Here is a 22,110-nt window from a genome sequence, read left to right on the forward strand (position 1 = left end):
TACAATTTTTCTGAAAGAGGTAGTGTGGGAATTTATATAACAATTCAGCCTGATGTTTAGCAGGCTTTTGTCACCTGAAGAGTGAGGTGAAAAGCTGATACGCACTAAATAGGGTCATGCCATAATTGGCATGTCTCTATTTGCCAAATATTCTATTCTGTTTTTAAAAGCATTTTGAATCTGTGCGCAGCATAGGTTGCACTGCATTTGGGTATGTTGTATATCAATGCTTACCCAACTTGATTTTTTTTTTTTTTTTTTAAGTTGCTCTTCAAGGTATTGTCATAAAGTAAGCAGCCCAAATGGACTGGTTACTTACTGAAAAGTTAGACTAAACAATCCAGCTACATATTTAGTTTCTTCCACATCAGCACAAGACCATCTGATCTAGGCCTTTTATTCATTACTGATTGGCAAATATAATGGAAAACTAAGTTGTAGAAGGAAATGATGCCGTTTTGTCTTAGTAATTAGAAATGAGACATGCCATAATGGAAGGAGCATAGGACTGTAAATCTGGGAACTTCTAAATGCTAATCCTGGCACTGCTTGACTCCATTGCATAGCCTGCAGAAAATCTTGTTTTCTCATCTGTAAAATGGGAGTAACACTAGCATGCTTTGGCTTAATGCAAGATGTAGATATAAAATGCTTCATAAATGCTACTGACATTTCCTGGCCATGACATACCATTCACATAGACTGGTAGGATATTAATGCTTTTGTAACTTGTTCTTAATTTGGTATGGCATCTGAACAGCCTTCACCTTATCTTGCTTGGCCTTCTGTATTGCTGTAGATGGAGCAGACAGGCACTGATAACTTGGCATTCTCTTCCACTGCTTTTCATTTTTGTTAGTGTGCCCTGAGAGTGTATAGAACGTAAACATACATTTTTTGCGTGTTTCTTTGCAAAAGGAAACTTCCCTCAAACAATCCTGCTCAAGGAAACAGCTGAGAAGAAATTACCTTGCACTGTCCCCCAAGGTCTGCTGACTTTAGAACTGTTGGAGCACTGGGATAGTGAGTTCCAAAGTAGAGACTGCTTCAGTGTAAATGTTCCATTAGGGATGTTTAAATCTAGGTTCTATTAAGCATGTTGGGAAGAGAGTAGCTGCTCAAGTAGCCAGAATCTGAACCCTATAGGTAGGGCCCTACCAAATTCACAGCTGTGAAAAACATGTCACGGACCATGAAATAACCCCTCCCTGTGAAAGCTAGCTCTTGGAGGGGAGGAGCAGGGCTGGGGGTGCCCCAGCAGGGGCTTCTACTGTTCTCTGGGCTCCGGCTACTAGTCCCCAGGCTGGGTAGGGATGAAACTTACTCTTCCCCTGCACAGCCACTCTTGAGGGGAGATCAGACCCACCTCTGGGTACCTCCTGCATCTACAGGAAGCTCTACGGCTGTTGCCCAGCTGTGGAGCTTCTTGCAGCAGGGGGAGGTACCTGACTTTGCAACCCTCCCTCCCGCCCAGCCCCCTTTTGGGTCGGGACTCCCACAGTTACAACAGTATCAAATTTCAGATGTAAACATCTGAAAATGTGAAATTGACTAGTTTTCAAATCCTGTGGCTGTAAAATTGACCAGAATGGACAGTGAATTTGGTAGGGCCCTACCTATAGGGCTCTGTAGGTTGAAATCGACACCTTGACTAGCCATTAAAAGTAAAATAGGAAGACACTGCTGTTCCTGAAACTAAAGAAATGTTACCTAATAATGAGCAGCTGTGTTCTACATCAGTAACTTCAGAGTAGTTTTTAGGGGGTAGTTCCCAACAAAGTACAATGCAGTACTCTAGCCTAAAGATCAAAGGTATGGATTACTGTGCTCAGGTCTGGGTTGAGCCTCAGCCAGCTCATTCTCTTCCAAATCCCAGTCTCTAAGAACTGGGAAAACAAAACCCACATCATTCAAATCAGATGAAAATGAGACACAGACCTGCCTGTCTGCTGTTTATGACCCTGGAAGCGAAATATATTGCTCGCTGTTGTCTTGCATGACTCTACAGAAGGGGCAACAAAATAGAACCTAGATATCTGGTAGAAAAGAAGTTGCCCCAAACAACCCTCTACCACTTCGGGGAGGGAGGGAGGGAGTGAAATCACTCTAGACTAGCAGAGCATTAATGGCCATACAGTCTTATCAAAGGCTGCTGAAGGATCTGAAAGTATCAGCATAGACACCTGATCATTGTTTGTTGCCAGGAGGAGTTAATCAGCAAAGACCAGAGCTGTGTACATCTTATATTCAGAACAAGAGAGTGAACAGGTTTTAAAAAATGGTGTCAGAATTCCTTGTGACAGATTTCCACAGAAGGGAAGACTAAAGACTGGACGGTAGTTGGCAAGATTGAATATCAAGTGAGACTGAGCCCAGTGACAGCTTATTTGGGGAAGCTGGCATTCTGGACTTCCAAATGGAGGAATAACTAACCTTTGGTGCATTTGAAACTTTCCTACATCCTGTTAGCGATGAGAGGTCTGGGTCCAATTTGCACACACAGATTTTACCTAGAGCGATGATGTGTTTCTTCTCCATGACAGCAGCCAGCCCATTTCAGATCTTTCGTTTTGTCTGCTAAATGAGAAGAAATTTCCTTTTGAAAGATTAATTTCCATATGTAGGTAGCTGTGATTAGTCAGTCTGTCAATTGAACGGTTCCAGACTTGTCTTCTGGACACAATAGTGGAGGCTTTCTTCACCTCTGGCACTGGCACAGGATTTTAAAAACTCAGTCAGTTGGAGGTCAAGACTTCTGCCATCTGCACTATACCTCTGCCCCATGCGGCTCATCTGTATGGGCTGTTCCACACACACATGTGCACCAAAATAACAAAGGTTGAATTGACACCAATTTAGCTATTTTGGGGGCAAATTTATGTGTGGACACTTTCATTTCAGAGTAAAATTGACTAAATGGACTCTAGAGTCAGTAACAAATTTAGCATATACCCATTTTAGCTAACTTTATTCCAAAACAGACTGGTACCAACATAAATTGATTTCAGTGTACATCTATTTACTTCAAATTCCTCACATTTTGCCTTGGGCCCAAACCTAGCCTCCAACCTGGAAGTTATTTCCTCATTTGTTGATATTTTTGAAAGAGTAGGGTAGCAAAATTCATGCTTCTAAGGGAGACTCGTTTGCAAACTTAAGTCTGTAGTTGGTGTAGCCTCAACCCCATAATAAAAGCAATGAAAGAGGGAAAGTGATGTCTCGGCTCAGAAATATTTCAGAAATTTAGATTTTTATAAAACTGTATAGATGTCCTAAAGCAGCTTAAGGCCCCAAATTCTGTGCAAGGTAGAGTTATTCATCCTCACTTTCTGTGCAGAGTATTTTTAATTGTAGCTTTTAACCATTAGCATTAAATTTAGTATTTGTACAAAATACAAACCAATCAGCATTCCAAAAGCGAAGCCATTTCTCCGAAGTACAGTAATCTGTAAAACACAGTTAACTCACCTAATTGAATGAGCCTAGACAACACCCTATTATTTGCAGCCGAAAAAAGGACTGTGCTGCCCAGAGTTGTACCAATAGTTTGAAAGTGCACTAATGTTTGCTTTGTAGGTGGAGGATGAAGTTGATCACAGCATTCAGAAGGTGTATGATGCATACAGTGGGACAAACCCTGATGCTGCCACCCGTGCTATTGATTATGTACAGAGACAGGTGAGCCAACATAATGGAAAGTTGATTGTAATTGTAGATCTCATGAAGTCCATATTGTATGAGGAGCTCTGAATATCGTTATATTGCTCTGGGGTTTGTTAGAGGGTGTCCACATTACAACTTTGACCAAGATTATAAACAGTCGCTTGGTCACGATATAAACAGTTAAAACTACTAGTACCCATGACACTTAACTGTTTAGCTGTTGCAAGAGATCTAGGATGTCACATAACTGTCCTTCTGTTACCACTTCAGTGTGCTTTTGGGGGGATTGGTTGCCACTGTTTCCTTTAGTACTTGTCTCCCTTCAATATTTCTCTGCAGTAGGACATCCCAGAGTGCACTGCCCCATCTGCTGCTAGCTCGCTATAAAGGTGGACACAAAAATGAAGTTCTGGTGGCATAAAAGCTACTTATTGACTTGAAGGGCCATGATTGGCTTTATTTTATCTGTGCCAGGGAATTTTTGGCAGAAACAATCTCACCAAGTTTAAACAAGATCCAGTGGCTTCCAGCTTTTTTACCATTGTCAATTTTTAAAAACTAGCCTCCAGTGTTCTCTGCATTAGAACTCCAATCTGTGCATGTGAACAAATGGTATGACTGGTGGGAAGTTTTGGGGTTTTTTTTGTTTTTGTTTTTCCTGAAATTCCATAGTGAAGGGAAAGTGTAGCCCAAAAGAGTTGAGAGATGTAATTCACCACTGCTGCAACTCCACTGTTGGGAATCTCACTGGGACTTTTCCTATCTATGCTGTAGCCTCAAGTCAATCTTTCTTCAAACTATTTAACAAGTTTTGAACAGACTTACAAATCCTTGTCATGTAGATATTGGAAACAAAACCATACTAATTACAACAATAGTTTGGTTAGTTTTATAGAGAGATTTGAGATTACTTTGACAGGGTGTTAGTTAGCATCTGTACACTACTTCTGACATGCTGTTTCTGGTGGGTTGTGTTTTTTTTTTTGTTTTTTTTTTTTTTTGAGTGAAATCTGACTACACATTTAACAAACCAGATGTCTGTCAAACTGTAATTTCCAACTTTTTTGAGTAGGTGTGCTTGTTTTTTGCAGGTGGGTTGACTGAGTATTGAATAAATGGTAACTAGATATTTATCTATTTGCCCTCTCTATTTTGATGGGTACACAACTGGCATGTTTTTCAATAACTTCTTGGTTTTTTTTCAACCCTTCCCATAAACTTGGCCTATCCGTATCTTCGCTAACAGATGAGATCAATTCTTCATTTCCTTTTGTGTGACCATTTTGTGCTAGGAAGCCTGAGGATGATCACCCAAGGATCATTTGGTGATAAATATCCAATATTTATTTATGTTGGATTACAAATTGTATCCCAATACTCTGATGCTTGGACATGTTCGCTATAAAATCTTCTCACCACAATTTCTCCAGTACTTCTTCCCCTTCAATGTATGTATATATTTTAACCTACTTGTATGAGCTACTGTTGAAACAGTATTAAAGACATTTTATTTTATCATGTTACATCTTGAGGTTGCTGGTCCTTCTTTTCAGATCAAATCCCATTCCTCTGGGATAATTTGTCCAGATTCTTTTCCTGGGTATCATATGTGGACGCTTTTTTTGTTAAGAAAGCTGTCTGCAAAGATTGATTATAAATTAGCTATTTTTAACTGATCAGATGCCATTGCTTCTATTAAAGTTAGCTTTCTGTATACAACTGTCATAGGAAGCTGAGAAACATAATGCCTGTTATTTATGATCTCTAATTTAGAAAAGTTTACTGAATCACTGGTCAACCCTATGTTCCGTAGCTCTTCCAATTTTTAAAACTCTGTGGTTTATGATTTGGATTAAGATCTGTATTATTTGCAAGAAATGTCATTGGCAAGGGGAAAGAAGTTATCTTATCCCTAGTTCTGTTCCCAAACCCATAGCAAAAGAGATGCTAGAGGATGTCTGTATATTTCTGAAGGTTCTGATTTTTTTCTTAATCCACAGTAACTCAACAATATTTACACCACCACAATTTTCTTGTTCAATAAAGTCCCATTGATTGGTTTGGTTAGAGTGCCCCAATCCACGACTGCTTTGAGCTTGCTGGCTTGCTAGTACCATGTAATATTTGGTATAGCGAGTCTCCATGTTCAATGGGTTTGTACAAATATCTGCACTCACTCTTGGTCGTCTTTTATTCTGTGTAAATTCTAACAGCATCCTCTGTGTTCCTGCTAGGTTTTTATCTGGGATAATTACAGAATAAATGTGAAACAACGAAAATGTCCTTGGCAAAAGGTTCATTTTTGACTGCGACTGTTCTTCCTGGCCAAGAAATTTTGTATTCTTCCCCCAGCTCTCCAGATGTTTGTTTCACTTGCTGAAGTAGTGGTTTGATGTTTTAAATGATAGAGCTCTTCTAGGTTGTTTGAGATGTGAATTCCCAAGTATCTTACAAAATTTCTTGCCCATTTATACCCAAATGTTTTCTAAAATTATAGCTTCTCTGTGTCTGGCAAACTTAGAGCTAACATTTCAGATTTGGCATAATTTATTATGAATCGAGATTTTTCCCAAAGTCATCTTTCTTTAGATACTAATTTATAGGGAAATGTTCTGGTTAAAAATATTACATCAGTATATAAAGTTATCTACCTTCTGATGTGTTCCTGCAAGTTTTATTCTTGTGATAAATTCATTGTTATCCTCTGTGAAAAAGGCTCCATGGCCAATGCAAAAAGTGAAGGAGGCAATGAACATTCCTATCTAGACCCTCTGTGTAATTCAAATGGGAGATTTAACCCAATGTAACTCACTTTTTTTGAGCTGGTATGAAGAGCAATTATCCATTAAGGAACTAGGGGACAAAGTCCATGTGGGACAGGACTTGAAGAGCTGCATTAGATTAGGACTTCCCCAGCTTTGGGGAGACCAGTAGCTTCTTTAATAGGTTGTAGAACTTCTTCCCCTAACAGAATGTCATTGACGGTACCCCTCAAGGGACCTACAAATTCTGCCTTATCAACCTTGTAAAATTAAACTGGAAAGCCATCAGGTCCTGGATTTTTACCACTTTTCATACATGCTATTGAATCTAAGATATCTTCCTTCTGTTGTTTTTTAATCTCAGGTTTCTTTATCAGTTTTGTTTGTCAGCAAGCCTGCTACTTCCAAATATTTTTGAATAATTTCAGGGCTAGGAATGTCTGATATATAGAGGTTTATAATAAGCAGCAAAAGTAGCACATATTTCGTTGGGTGTGCAGCTATCTTTTGCTGATTGTTTTTAATTGGAGGAATATGTTCTTTAAGCTTTGAACCAGTAGCTTCTCACTTATTTCCTTTTTCGTAAAACATTTGCTTTGTTATACCGAAGAGCTTTTTTGATGGACTCTGTCATCAACCTGTTCAATTTCTCCCAAATAATTAGTTCATATACTTTTTTGAACCTGTTCCTTATGAAAGCTTTTTTTCTGGAGCTCTTTCATTTTTCAGTAGAGAGGCTCTGTTTATCAACTGACCCTAAATTCTGCTTTACCTACCTCCTGCAGAAGACCTCTTTTTATACTGTCTTTTATTTGAACATATTGAATAGTGTCCTCATTTAATTGCTGCAAACTGACCTTTGTCCTGGAGAAATAAGCAGTGTTCATTTAAAAAAAAAAAAAAAAAAAATCTTTGGGATCCATCCCAACTATCAAATACTACTTCCAATGGGGCATGATCTGACCATGTAATGTACTAGTTTCTGCAGATCTTGTCCACTTCATTAAGGATTTAGAGATGAATCTAGTATATCCATGAGGGTGTGAATAAAATGTGCCACCTCATTCCCTTGGGGGCAATTCTCTCCATCAATCTGCGACTGAATTGTTGGCACAGTGAAAGCAATGCTGCACCTGCTTCTCTATCCACCAACTTCTTTATCAGAACTGACCCGGTAAGGAATCTGCCTGTAATTGAAGACACTTCCGAGTTTAACTATTCCTTCCCCAAAGTGTTAAAGTATTTTCAAGTCTCTAAAAAAAGTTTGTTTTTTTTTTAATGGGGGATGTACACTGATCCCACTGTTAATAACCCAGTAATTGTGCCCTTCAATAAGATAAACTGTCCCTCCATGCCTCTGAAAAGGAAAACATGTTTGTTTGCAAATATTCTGCCAACTCGTCTTCCCTGAAGCCAAAAAGTCTGTTGAAACCAATTACCTTTCTTAGCCATAATCTGTTCCTCCTGGAAATACATTTTCATGGAGTAAAAAACCCAATTAAAGATTATAAGTTTCTTTCCTTTAATGATTTTATTTAGCCCTTTGACATTCAAAGATTCTATTTTAAAAGGAAGAGACACTGAAAATGACTATTTCAATTACTGGAAAAATTGAAATTGTCATTCTTTAGCTGTTGAATGGCATGAAGACTTGTGTGCCCAATGTCTGTCTGTCTTTCTAATTATGCTGTATTCACAATTGTGTGTTTGAAGGCTTGGTTTCTTTTTGTGAACTTCCATATCCATTTTCTTGTATGTATTCCCTTCTTCATTACTCTGAGTTTAAATCCAAAAATAAAATACCGAAGTAGCATAAGAATCATGCCCCAAACGACTGAGTTTTTTGCTGAACCTTAAACCCCTGTACTCTCCCCCATGAATACTTGGGACTGCTTCTCTTGCAGTCCAAAGGTAGTACCTTCTCCATGCATGGGACATTAACCCTCACCCTTAAGAGTAGATTACCATCTGATCATTTGAGTTGCATGGAGAGGATTAAACAGAAGGCCTGAGGACTCCTCCCTATTACCTCTCTTTTCTCCAATCTCCTCTGTCCCTGGGACTCACCACCCAGCGCTGCCACCGCCTTCCCTCCTGCCCCCCCTTCGCGCCTCCCCCCCATTTATTTTCTCTACTCTTTAAAATAACTGCTTGTTCCTGGTGACTCCCAAGAAGTCCTTTCTGGTTAATCTTCTTGTTACTCCTCAGGTATCAGAGTCCTCTTGTTCAGTTTCACATCTGCCATTGCCAGTACATTCTCTAGAGTTGCTTGTCTTCTCTTATCCTTTCTCTTGGGTTCCATCATCTGCAAAAATTTTCTCAGCATTTTATTCTTAATTTCTACCTAAAGTTTTGACTTCTATTCCAAGTATCTCTAGTGTGTTTTTCCTTGTGTAAAGTTTTACTGTATAATATTGGTGGGTTTTTTTGGAAGCTGAATGAGTTTAGATGGGAATCCCCATCTGTAGCAGATATCTGCCCTCCTGAATAGTGCTGTAATTTCAGTACATTCTCTAGAGTTGCTTGTCTTCTCTTATCCTTTCTCTTTTTCTCAGCATTTTATTCTTAATTTCTACCTAAAGTTTTGACTTCTATTCCAAGTATCTCTAGTGTGTTTTTCCTTGTGTAAAGTTTTACTGTATAATATTGGTGGGTTTTTTTGGAAGCTGAATGAGTTTAGATGGGAATCCCCATCTGTAGCAGATATCTGCCCTCCTGAATAGTGCTGTAATTTCAGTACATTCTCTAGAGTTGCTTGTCTTCTCTTATCCTTTCTCTTGGGTTCCATCATCTGCAAAAATTTTCTCAGCATTTTATTCTTAATTTCTACCTAAAGTTTTGACTTCTATTCCAAGTATCTCTAGTGTGTTTTTCCTTGTGTAAAGTTTTACTGTATAATATTGGTGGGTTTTTTTGGAAGCTGAATGAGTTTAGATGGGAATCCCCATCTGTAGCAGATATCTGCCCTCCTGAATAGTGCTGTAATTTCTCCCAACTCTTCTTTTTTTTTTTTTTTTTTTTTTTTTAAATAAAGTTAAGGCAGCGAGGGTCATGGAGAAAATTGCAGCTTGTGGTCTTTGAGTTCTGAATGCTGTCTGGCTCTCTTTCTCTCCTGCTGCCGCCGCGCGCCCCCCTCCCCGTGATTAAATCTTTCTTTTAATGATGAAATTTTATATGTCTGGGTCTGTTATAAGGTGGAGGGGACAAGTGCCTTGTGTGCACTCTCCACTTTCACCTCTTTCAGAGACTCCCTTAATACTGATGATGTTCCGTCTCACTGTGTTTTTCTATATCATCCAATTTAAGCTGCATCTTTCTCTTTGCTCCAGTAGTGCCATGTGGTTCTGCACTGCATGCTTTCACTTGCTTCTTTTGGTCTTAAGCCAGTCTCTAGGCACGGTTGACTCTTATTTTCCCAGTCAGTAACTTTCTTCTTTTACTACTGGAATACTGGGCGTCATATAATTTCTCATGGCCTTAAACTCTGAAATTAACTCCCATGTGTCAGCTTCAGTGGGTATTTGATTTTCTTCAGCCCTGGCATTTCTGCCTGGCTTGGCTGCCATGTGTTCACTTGGAATCTGAAAGTCTTCCCTACACTGTGAGTCTGAAATGCTTCTTGAGGAGGGTTTTTTTTTTAAAAAAAAATCTTTTTTTTTTAAGAGAATCAATCCTCTGCAACCCTGTTCTCTGAAGTGTGCACGGGCGGGGGTGTGGTTGGGGAGTTTAGTAGATTTCTTGGGGCTGAAGGAAGTAAATTGCTTTGCTGTCATCCCCTTAGGGCTCAGGCTTAAGGCTATTTTAGTCCGTCCCCATTTTAATGTAGTACAGTACTGCATTAGTTTAGATTTGGTTCACATTTTGAAGGCTTTCTTCACACCCAGGAGGGCTAGAAACATACTTGTTTAAAATCAGATTAAATTCTGAAGCACACTTTCATAGCAAGAAGTGGACTCTTTAGTTGGTTCTGTAGCTATTTGAGCACAGGAAATGGCTCCAGGCCTCGACTCATCTGAAGAAAAGCCTAATTGAATAGGGCTTTTCTTAAACTTATAAGGAGTCCCAAATTTTATTTGGGATGGAGGGCATAGAAAACTCAGTGTTAAACATTTAGCATCCAGGGGTAGAATTTTAACAGTGAGTATTTCATAGCTAGTTTTCAGGATCTGTGCCATAAATCTAGTTTGAAGTTGAAAGTAATACTAGTAACATTCAATCTGTAGTTTTGTTTTTGGCAAAACATTTGTCGTGCTAAGTGGCAAGTGACATGACCTACTCTAATGTTCAATATTTAAATAACACAGGCAGCCTATTCTAATACATCTTTGTTCATGCCATTGTAATTAGTTACTGCATATTCTTAGTTATTTTTCCTTTACTAATAACTTTGATATACGTGGTGGCTTTTTCTCTGTTTTTCTGTAGCTGCGCTGTTGTGGGAGCCACAACTATTCAGACTGGGAGAACACAAAGTGGTTCAAAGAAACTAAAAATAACAGCGTGCCCCTCAGCTGCTGCAAAGCGACCAGCACCAATTGTACTGGCAGTTTGACCCACCCAATGGACCTTTATTCTGAGGTAAGCCAGGCCTGTGAATTCAGTTTGCTAGTATGTATAAAGCTGACAGTCATTTAAATTTACCTGTTTTGATGGCCAATGCAGAAGTTTAGGGTATATTTTATATATCGGGATCTGATCTGGAATCTGAAAAATAACTAACTTTGCTCTTCTCAGTCGGCTTTCCCATCCTAAAAGCCAACCTTCAAATGTCTTAGTTTTTCTTGAGTTTAAAGCCGTTAGCACTATAATTTTCTGTCCATTCACTTGCTGCCTTTGACATTTATTTCAGTTTATTAGTGGATATATAAGCAAAGCTTCTATGCAAAGTTATGACCAGGCTGAATACTTCCTAAATGGCACTGTTTGTTTGTTTCAGGGGTGTGAGGCTCTAGTTGTAAAGAAGCTACAAGAAATCATGATGTATGTTATCTGGGCAGCTCTGGCATTTGCTGCCATTCAGGTGAGATTTCAAAAAATTTACTTTTTAACTGATAACCTTTCATATAAAAATGAAACTCTGGACTGTAATCCCAGGTTACCATGCAAATGCACCAGTCTTCAACAAACTTAGGGTTTTTTTTATTTTGACTTTGAGTTCCATTGACCCGAGTGTCAAATAACCAAATATTTTAAATTGATTACTCGTGGTTATTTCTAAATTGTTCAGCGCCTTCACTTTTGCTGGAATGTGTCTTGCCTCCATTTGATATAGGATCTCCAATATAAATGATCAGATGCATCTGAACACACCTGACATTCATGCTGAGCAAATATTTTTCATGGATACATTTAATGATAGTCAACATTTGTTTAAATAGTTACAAGTTCTTCAATTTACAACTCCCTTAAAACAAATAGGGGCAGTTCATACTGATGCTGCTATCAGGAAATAAATCAACAATTAAATCATGGTATCTTGGAACCACCTAAAAATATAGCCAGATTTTTTTTGATAGCTGACTCTTACGGTGGCCCTTTGGAAAGGGGGCATTGCACTGTGCTCTGAAGGTCTGATTCAAATGCTGGGCCTTCAGGGGAAGCGAAGTCCTGAGTTGAGGACCCTCCAGTAAGAATGCTCTGAATGCAAATGCTCTGTACACACATGCTCAAGCATCATGGCTGATGTTTATTAACTGAAGTTCAGTTAGTGCATTGATTGTCATGTGCAGCATTACAAAGATGTTCACTATATGTAGTGTATTCTATTCTTCTTTGTGATTAAGTTATATTCCTTAATGAGCAGGTGCATTGTGGCCGACTTACAGATGCTCTGAATACCATAACTTTGAATCCTGTAAAATTAAAACATGTTAACTAAGTTCCCCAGATAGATATTGAGATGCATATTAAAATATTTAATTCTCTAAGTAACTGGACTTCGAACAAGTGTTCTGACACCTACTCTTAAATGTGCCTGTATGTCTGGAATTCTGCTTCTCTGTTCATTAGTTTAACCAGTTAATACCTCTAAAAAACTCAAAGCATTAATCAGGTGTTTTCTGATGTGGCAGTGGGCATTGCAGTCCCCAGTGAAAACTATACTGCACATGCTGAGTACTAAGATTGTGGGGATTTTTTTATTTTTTTTTTAAAGCTAACTAAATAATCCCCAGCCTTTTGCAGCAGAAAACTTTAACTAGTGTAACACTTTCTGACTTCAGAAAAGTCAAAACAGCTGAATAAAGTTATTAAACTTTCATAATTTAGTTTTTGGATTGAAATTTGTCTAAAGGTGAATTTTTGCCAATGTTCAGCACCTGAAAATGCATCCAGTAATGGAACTCCATCTCAGTGCTAAGATAAACTTGTAAAACAGATAAATCTGTGTATAAATGCTATGCATTTAATATGGTTTCATTGTCTTTAGCTGGCTTATTTCAGATTTGTGAAATGCTCATTTTTGCTTTTTGGAGTCCTTTTGGAGGAAGGTTTGGATCTCCTGTTAAAGTAATGCATTTTGCCTTGGTGTTTTCAAAAATGTGCTCAGTCTTGAACCCATCTTGCACTATGCAGTATTATGACATTCCTGTGGAGAGGTTTTGTTCCTTGTGTAAACTTAGTGTATTTGAAGTCATATTACGTTTAAAAGTGCGTCTGAGTTGCTTGCTAGAATTAACCATCTTGCTCAAGAAAGATACTTTTGCAGTCTGGGAACCTAATGCCAGTTGAAAACTGGCATCCTTCTGCCATCAGAATTATTTAATAGTAAATATTAAAACCTACTTTAACTAAATCAGTGTTAGAGCAGAAGCAGTTTATAATAGGGGTGAGCGGTTGGTGCTTAGAGATAATTCAGTGTTTAGGAATAGTTCTAATTACTCTGGAAAAATGCTCTTGAATGTTCACCTATTGAGATGGAAATTGTAACAAGCTGTGCTGGCTTTCTATAAAGCAAGGTAGGTGCCTCAAATAGGATCAGAAATGGAAGTTTCAGTTGAAAGCTGTTTCCAAACAGTTGAAAGCATGTTCTTCTGTATATTAACATTCAGAAATCTGCATAGAGCAAAATTGTTTGGCTTGTTAAACTCTTACAATGCCAAACAGCAGCCAGGTGATTGTCGAAACTCTTTTAGTTTCTTTTCAAGAGTTACTGCAGTATGAACTTACTGAGAAGAGAACATTCAACTGAAGAACCTTATACACAGTACAAGGTGTTAAATCAACTTGTGTTTAGCTTGGGTAACCTCCTTTGGGGAGGAAGAACAACAGAAATAGGCCCCAGAGATGGGCAGCCAAAATAATTAGAAGCAAAGAATGACAAAGTGAAAATAGGATTGTTCTATTTACACTCAAATCTACATTTCAGAGAATTTCTTCTAAAATTGTAATGCTGCTTGTTCAAGCCTATTGCTGTTTTAGTATCCTTTGTGCCTCCTTCCTAAATGGAAGTCAATCCCTTTGTTAATCTTCACATGGTTTACTACAAATTGCATCTTCTCCTTGAGAGCTTTCAGCATCTTAACTGTCCTTTCTATGCTTTAGCAAAATCTTCAGTATACCCTATTTACTCAAGTACGTCACATCACTTGTTCTTTGCAGCTTTTTGTGCAGTGTCTTGGTAGCCTGGTTTCAGTTCGGTTAGTTTTATTGATGTTTCTTAGTATTCCTTTTTTCTTTCTTTCTTTTTTTTTTTTTTGGTTGTTGCCAGGCACTGAGTTCAATGTTTAGCAACTAGAGTTGCCTTTTCTTGTCTGGGCTTAAGGTAGAATTCCTCCTCTTCCTTCCTCCTCTTCCCCGCCGCCCCCCTCCCCCAACCCCCCACCCCTTTTAAGAAACATGTAGGGGAAAAGTTTATGAAGCTGTGTCCTAATTGTCAAAAAGAGCTATACTTATTTTGGAGTCTGATGTAGTGAAGAGATGTCGTCGTCGTCGTCGTCCTCCTCTGCCCCCCAAAAATGGCTTACAGCACTGTTAAAAATCCTAGCTCCTCTGCATGGGGCTATAACCCATGCCACTCTGTTTCACTCTGTGGTGCCTGTCAGTGTCCCACTGGCTTGCCAGTTGTAAGCAAGCATGCTCATTGTGCAGTCTCTGCACTTTGGGTGGCACTTGCTTTGTGGTGCCACATGGCAGTAATCTAGCTATCAGCAGGGAGAGTCCAAATTGTCTGCAGAAAAGGCTATGTAAACATTTTGCCAAAAAAATGAGGAAACATCAAAAGGGGTTTTCTGCCCTTACCAAGATATTGACGTAAGTTGTTTGAAATGTCTTCATGTAGAACTGAAGCAAACCATCTAACACCCATTAAGAAAGTCGATTATAAGATTTTAAACATATAGCTCCGGTGTTCGGTAAACAGTTTCTGTTGTTAGACACCTGGCATTTCTGCTTAGCCCTGACTGCAATAGGAACTATTAAGCTTATTAAATGTTACATCATCTAATTGGTTTTGTTGTATAGTTAACAAGGTTTCAGTATTAAATAAGACATTGGTTTAATCTAATTTTTTATATAGTCATACTCTGCTTTCCTTTAAGCCTAGTCCTAACTGACTTGACTTTATTAAGTAAACCTCCAGTAGACCATTGTAAAGCTGTAGCATGTAGTGTGGCCATGATTCCGTATAATACATGGAATTTCCGTATTTACTTTGTGCGTATGGCACAGCAAGACTGTATAAAAATTAATTTTAAATGTGGACAAGAATGTAACCTTTAACAAATGGACTTTGACCTAGTAAATGTGAATTAGAGCAGCCGTGATCTTCTCCATTCAGTAAAATTTCTGATCAAGGCTTTAAGAATGCACACAGCCCCCATTATGACCTCATTCTTTTGTGTGTGTAATACAGTAAGAATAATGCTTCTGGCAGCTCTGCTTACAGCAATTCTGTATTGTCGCTGTAACCTAAAAGTTTAACTTGTTTCCCCAGCTTAGCAAACTCAGTTTTGAATATTTGTTTTAAAATGAAAAGACCAAGGCAATGAAAGATTACTTACACTTTTTGTGAAAAATAGCCCTTCTTCCTAGGAGCTGATACTTCCCTGCTATTGAGCTAATGCAGAACTCTAGACCCACCAGAGTTTAAAGAGAAGTTGATGTGTGACAGCTCCACTAAAGTGATAGCACAAGTTTTCTTTGACATCCTTCACAAATTCTGCACAAGAAGTCATTCTGCATCACCATTGGGTAAAATCTTGTAGTTTTAGAATATCTCTAAAAGTGTCTAACTCTAGAGACGCTTTTTTTTAACAAGACACTTGTAGCTTAGATGTCAGAATAAGGAACTGGGAATGAAGGGGCAAGAAAACTGCTTGTGCTGCCAGAACCTATACTGTCTGATTAACTTGTTTTAAACTTCAGTTGAAGGAATGCCATCAAGTTTTCATATAACTTTTTTTTATAAGATGGATCAAATTTTGGGTCTAATTTTGTGGAAGTTCTCAAAGTTGTAAATGTATTTTAAAAAATCATTAGAGAATTTTATCATTGACTGTCCCTTCTCACAATATGCATTAATTGGTAATCAGTGTGTGTTCTGCAAACAATTGCTCAGAGAGAAAATGAAATTTAATACTTGAACTAAAGTTTGAGACTTTGGTAAAATCTTTTTTTTCGTACTAAGTTATGTGGCTCTTTGGAATCATTGCTGCGTGACCGAGTAATAGACTTCTTAGTCTACACATGTCTGGATGGATTTCTTTTCCTTTTTTTTTTTTTTGGCTTGCTTGAATGTTGAATGGAACGGTTTTCTCTTTGTCAGTTTTAATTCTGAACATGTGGCTTTTAGTGAATTGCCTGGAGGCTGTTTCTGATAAACATGAATAAAATAGCCTACAAGGATGAGGCAGAAATGTTACTTAAGTGATCACATAAAAGGGACAATCTTAGGCTAAAAATATGTATTAAAAAAAATCAGACGCTTCCATTGGTTTCAAGATTTTAGAACCTTTTTTTTTAAACTTAGTTTGTCAGTCTTCAATAAAATAAGTTTGTGCTATTGCACAGTTACTATTTCTGAGGGGTTGGAGCAGAAACTGTTGTTGGTTCTATCACAAACATAAAAGCTGCTTTTTCTTTAAAATCTTTATCATTTGCTTGGATTCTCTCCTCTCTGAAGGGTTCCAATAAAGCCACCACTTTGTTAATCCATTAGGGTGGTATAAATTTCTGTGAGGCAGAATCCAGGATCGGAATGAACAGATTTAGGGTCACTTTTCTTTAAAGTCCATTTGGAGTGGTGGTCAGACTTCCAGTCACCAGCTGGATCCTTTTGTCTGTGAGCATTCAAAGGTCTCAGCCATGTTGACAGTGAGAGCCGGTCTCCTGTAAACTGCAAGCAAGCTGAAAGGGGGAAATTCATCTAAATGCATTGGTTCTGTACATACGCTGCTGATTAGCTGGGAGGCAGTTTTTCTTAATAGCGTATTTTCTAAGCTTTGTTCAGTGGACCAGTAGTGTTGTCAAAGGTGGAAGCTTTCTCTTAAAGTATTCCTGAGCAAGTTCTACTTCCTTACAGTTGCTTGACATATTTATTAAAAACCTGGGTTTATTTCATAACTGCAGAGTGACCCAGCTGATCTAGTGTACTGTCTGCTAACTTTGTGCATGTAAACTACAAAATGGCTGACATTGGGAAATAGATACTGTGTAGTTAAAACTACAATGGGCAAGCTAAGAAAACAGATCTGATCATTGAGGATAAGTATAAAGTTCCATAAGATGCTTTGATGCAGGGAGGTATGAAGTTAGAGCTTTCAAAAATAAGCAAATATTAACTTGTGTTGAAGATAAGATTTATTGGTCCAAGATGTAAGTACTAACTGCAGTGAAGTAGAGAGCAATATTTTGGTGAATGTTAAGATTTTTAACACTAACCAAGGTTCTCTTGATAAATAGATCATACCAATACTTTCAAGGTCTTTATTTTAACCAAAACACCAAACATGGAAACCTTTTCTTCTGGCCAAAAATTTCAGCAGCGTGTTTTCCTTTGGAGACTGATATTCTAACAGCTGATGCACTTGCAAGTGCAATCAAACTGTTCTGTGAAATAATTGGCTGCATCCTATTAAATGCATATAGAATCGGTCAGACATTGTTGGGTCAAGTCAGGTCTAGAACAATACATAATTTGACTGCCTTCACCCAGTCATAAGCTATGATTAATTTTTTTTATATGTAATGGTTATAAACATTATGGAATTCCTTACACTACATTTGTGTTTGAAATATGGTTAGTGAAGTGGGTTGGCTTTTAATGATGTCAGTCAGGAATATTTATGGTGATGGTATTGCCAGTGATTGAAGACTAATTCATTGTCACTTTTTTAATGAATTTTGAACTGAACAGTGATAACTAAATTTAATACTGACTTAGAACACAAACTTTGGCACTGATTTAAGCTAACATCACTTAATGTTACTGAGTTTCAATGTGCAAGTGTACATTCCTGGACACAAACACAACATTTAGTACATAACTTTTAATAGTTTCACTGTCCAATCGTTACCCAATAGTGTTTCCTTGTCAGTAAATGCAAATCTGAGAGGAGTGAATTTCCGTATGTAATGAAACCCAGTGGCAACATACATCAGCACAAATCAAGAAGATTCTGAATGTATTGGTCTGCCTGCAGGCCTATTTTCTGTTAAACTCGAAGAAGCAAGGCCAGATTTCAGCATGACTTGACTGAGTTGCAATGTTCCATTCACTTTTAGTCCAAGATTTATGAAGGAACCTACTGAATTTCTATAAATGTCACCCTGCAGGCAGATATCAAGTTATGTAAGAGGGCTGCTGTCTGTGTGGCCTCTTTGGGAAGTACTTACATCTTTTCAGACTTCTTCCTTTATTCAGCTTTATGAACGAATCTAAACAATAACTTAACTGGCAACCTTTTCATAAGGCCTCATAAAAGGTAAAGCCAGAAATTGTGGACTTGGCTGCAAAGCAGTTCCAGCCTTCTCATTGATGTCTTCCTCAAGCATTTAACTTCTTTTTGTAAAGTACTTTGTTACTTACAGCCATGAATACATTAATCTCAGATTAACATCTCATGTACATTTATATGTTAATTAGCTGAACCCCCAGGTTTCTGGCAAGCTGCCAGAGTGGCCCTTAGAGCAGCTGTGCGCCAACCTTGATTTTTAAAAGGTGAAGACTGCAACATTGGACACACTTTGCCCAAATTGGGCACATTAGCAAAGAAGAGGATTCCAGCTATACCATGTCCTTCTTTTTTTTTTTTTTTTTTTAAACAGACCAGTCAAATTGTGTTAACTTAAAGCACAGTCTGACTTTGTACATTCTGGATTATAGTAACTTACACCTCAATCATCAAATAGTATGGTTCTAATTTCCCATTTGAAATGTTAAACTTCTGGCACTTAGATATCGACCTTCTGTGGTAATTGAATGTTAAACCACCTCACCTTGAATTCAGTCTTTTTCTTATCCACTAATATAAAGTTTTCATCCTTTTTAAATTAGTCTTGATTTTACATCTGTTGGCATAATAGAGGCAGAATACCACAAGTGATTTGACCAAGGAATAGCCTAATGAAAGATGCTCTTATAAGGTGATTTTTTTGGTTAGGATCAGCGTAGAGCTTAATTTTATGTAGTATATACAGTAGCTGGTAAACTTTTCAAAAGTCATCTTATTTTGCCTTTCTTCACACTTCAGGCTTGATATACAGCCATTTGAAACATACTGGCAACTAGCCAGTGATTAATGTCCAGAAACCAATCTCTTGCAAGTATCTGCTGTGTACTCAATTTTGTTTTTCTTCTTTCCATAGCTGCTGGGCATGCTGTGTGCCTGTGTAGTGTTGTGTAGGAGGAGCCGGGATCCTGCTTACGAGCTTCTTATCACTGGAGGAACCTACGCATAGAAGATAATGCAAACCTAAGCTTGAATCTCTTATTTACTTGGAAGGTGAATGGGCCTGGTCTACTGCAGTAGTTTTCCTGCCTAGGTAGACTTAGCTAAAACACACCCTGCACAGATGAGGACAGCTGTAATGTACACTGGTGATGGGCAAAGCAGCTTGGCTTTCTACATACCCACATACTTACCTGTGACTCACTATTGTAGCCAGCTATTCATGTATCTAAATATATTTTAGTATACTGGTAAACTTTCTAACTTCAGAACCATTTGCAGATCAAGATTAATTTGGTTGACATGAAAGTTAAAGGAAGTGTGCCTAATTCGGTAGATTACCTCTAAGCATTAACTGACTGATTCTTACATATATATGGAATCCTTTAAATCTTCACTATGTGGAACTTTTTTTGGCCAAAGTTGTACAAAGGAAGTCTGCTGTATTTAATTTGTGATGGTAAATATATTAATTCTTACCTCTCACCAGTGTCTTTTTTTTTAAAAACATAGTTAAAGTCCAGTACACTTTAAAGATAAATTGTATGAAATGACTACTAACCAAAATAATTTTAGAATCACAAGTGTGCATCTTTGATCTTCTCAAATTCAGAGTTCCAATCTTTCAAACTTTAGTGTTTTAAAATAAAGCTGGCTTTTCAGGAGCAAAATGTATGCACTACTGTTCTATAATGAATTTTCATTTTTTCTATGAAGAGCTGTTTTGTGTGGAGTGAACTGTTATATTGTAGATCTTAAGTTGGTTTGGAAATGTAGCCATGTAGGATAGCAAAATAGTATGTGAAAGTGATCTCAATTGTAAATAGTAAACCTGATTAAAATCTCTGTATATCCTCCCTCAAAACATACCTGCTTGTATTGCATTTTTTTTAAGATTTCAGCACATCGAACCCTCTATTGCTACAGCTCTCTAATATGAAAGCCCTATTTTATCGACAGATCTGAATATTCTGATGTCTGATGCACTAATCTCTGGATAAATGGTAGGCCACTTATGGATTGTGAATGCTTGAACATGTTTCACCAAAGAGCTAGTACTTTAAACAAGGGGGTAACAAAGTTATCATTCTCTTTAGAGAGAAGTTTTAAAAGCACTTCTCAAAGGGAAATTATAATCAGATATGGGTAATGCACCTAAGATGCATTTTCAAAACTGATTTAGGCACTTAAGAGCCTAGTTCCAAAGTCAGTTTTGAAAGTGCAACTTAAGCATTTTTGAACATTTTACCCCTGTTCTATTCCGAGCACTTACTTCCCCCATTCACCTTACTGCTCCCAGTCTTGCTTTCCCATTACCCACTATGTGGTGCTGCAGAGGCTCTGCAACAATTCTGTAACTGGCAGTGGTCTAGACACATCTGTAGTATCAATCGTTGGAGGAAGGCGGAACAGACTAAATAGCATAAGGGAGCAGACCTGGCAAGAAGATGTCAGACTGAAGAAATTAGGAGAGCTGGTGTGGGGAGTCAAAATGGAAGGGAAATTCAAACAGCAGTCTTAAAGATTTTGGGGAAGATACCTAAGGGCTTCTGGAGACAAGGAGGAAACTAACTGAAGCAATGAGGAAAACATAAGAGCCCCATTCTATATGTCTCGAAATACCTCATGAAATGAAGGTTGTGAACAAGTTCCATCATAGCTGCGCATGTTCGCGTGTGGTGGTGCTAATTTTGATGGAATAAGTGGGACTGTTTATTCCAAGGTAATAACATGACTGTATCACTGTACAATACTAAACAATTCAGTGTGGTTCAGGGTTTTGAGTACAAAGACCATGGCCTGCTAACTCCCTGCAAACACACACATTCATGCCAAAGCTTGGAAACTTATTGAGTTTAGTTTCCAATTCTCTGTGTATTCACATGCACACTGTGTATAAAGGTGTATTGAACTTTGAGTGAGTTATGCAAAACAAAGTTATGAACTTTCACTCGCTTTTCAACAACTGAGCTTGCAATTGTGGCAGATTTGTTAGACCCCATTTGTTAGAACAGTATCTTCTCCTCCTCCTCTCCTCCCCCCCCCCCCCGTCTCTAGTCTGTTTTAAATCCAACTGTCTCACTGTTTTCCAGAACATGGGACATGTCTGTATCATAGGTGTAGAAATGACTGCCAGCTTTGTACAGGTGAAGGTGGAATTGCTACTCTAGAGGCTGGAGGAGTGCAAAAAGTCCTACAAAGTTTTAGACTGTGTTCATTTCACTGTTGGACAATAAACACTTCTGTAATTGCTCAGTGATCTCTCTGTTCTGAGTTTTCAGTTTTCCATTTTCCAAAGTGTCATAACTCTGGTACACTGAAAGCCACATGCCTTTAATATCCAGAACCAGACCAGTTCAGTCTACTTGTCATTGTATATAAAAGCCTGACTGAAATAGGTTAAACCTAAATAAACCTGTCTTGCCTAGAGTTTGGGAGAGGGAGGAGGAAATTTGAATAATTTGGGATATTCTGTATCCTTGACCTTCCATTTGTGGTATACAAAAAGCATTTTAATTTTATAATCAAAATAATGGAAGCAGTGTGGTCTATAAGTTAGAGGAGAAGAGCAAGCATCTAGAATCCCAGGTTCTGTGCTTGGGGCACTCCTTCAGGCCTTCAGTAAGAAAGGGAACAAAAAAATTACAATAGAAGATTGCAAGAGGATCAATGTACTATGCTTTGGAGTTTGTCTTATGTTTTGTGGACACTACTTGCATGATAACTACATTGCTTTAAATGTAGATTGTCAAGGATTAGCTAATGGCAGTCAACCTATATCCTGAGGGCTGACGTCC

General features: G+C 38.1%; 1 protein-coding gene across 2 annotated transcripts in view; it reads left to right on the forward strand.

Annotated features, from left to right (window-relative positions):
• The window catches only part of TSPAN3 (tetraspanin 3), a 39,401-nt gene extending 18,500 nt beyond the window's left edge, over nucleotides 1-20,901 (forward strand). For both annotated transcript variants that reach the window (XM_074966049.1, XM_074966050.1), the window contains exons 4-7: nucleotides 3,577-3,678; nucleotides 10,851-11,003; nucleotides 11,362-11,445; nucleotides 19,230-20,901. In XM_074966049.1, the coding sequence (XP_074822150.1) occupies nucleotides 3,577-3,678; nucleotides 10,851-11,003; nucleotides 11,362-11,445; nucleotides 19,230-19,322 (432 nt within the window). In that variant the 3' untranslated portion in view covers nucleotides 19,323-20,901. The remainder of the gene's footprint in view (nucleotides 1-3,576; nucleotides 3,679-10,850; nucleotides 11,004-11,361; nucleotides 11,446-19,229) is intronic.
• Nucleotides 20,902-22,110: the final 1,209 nt, after the last annotated feature.

The sequence above is a fragment of the Natator depressus genome, chromosome 10, assembly GCF_965152275.1.
Source record: "Natator depressus isolate rNatDep1 chromosome 10, rNatDep2.hap1, whole genome shotgun sequence".
NCBI lineage: Eukaryota > Metazoa > Chordata > Testudines > Cheloniidae > Natator > Natator depressus.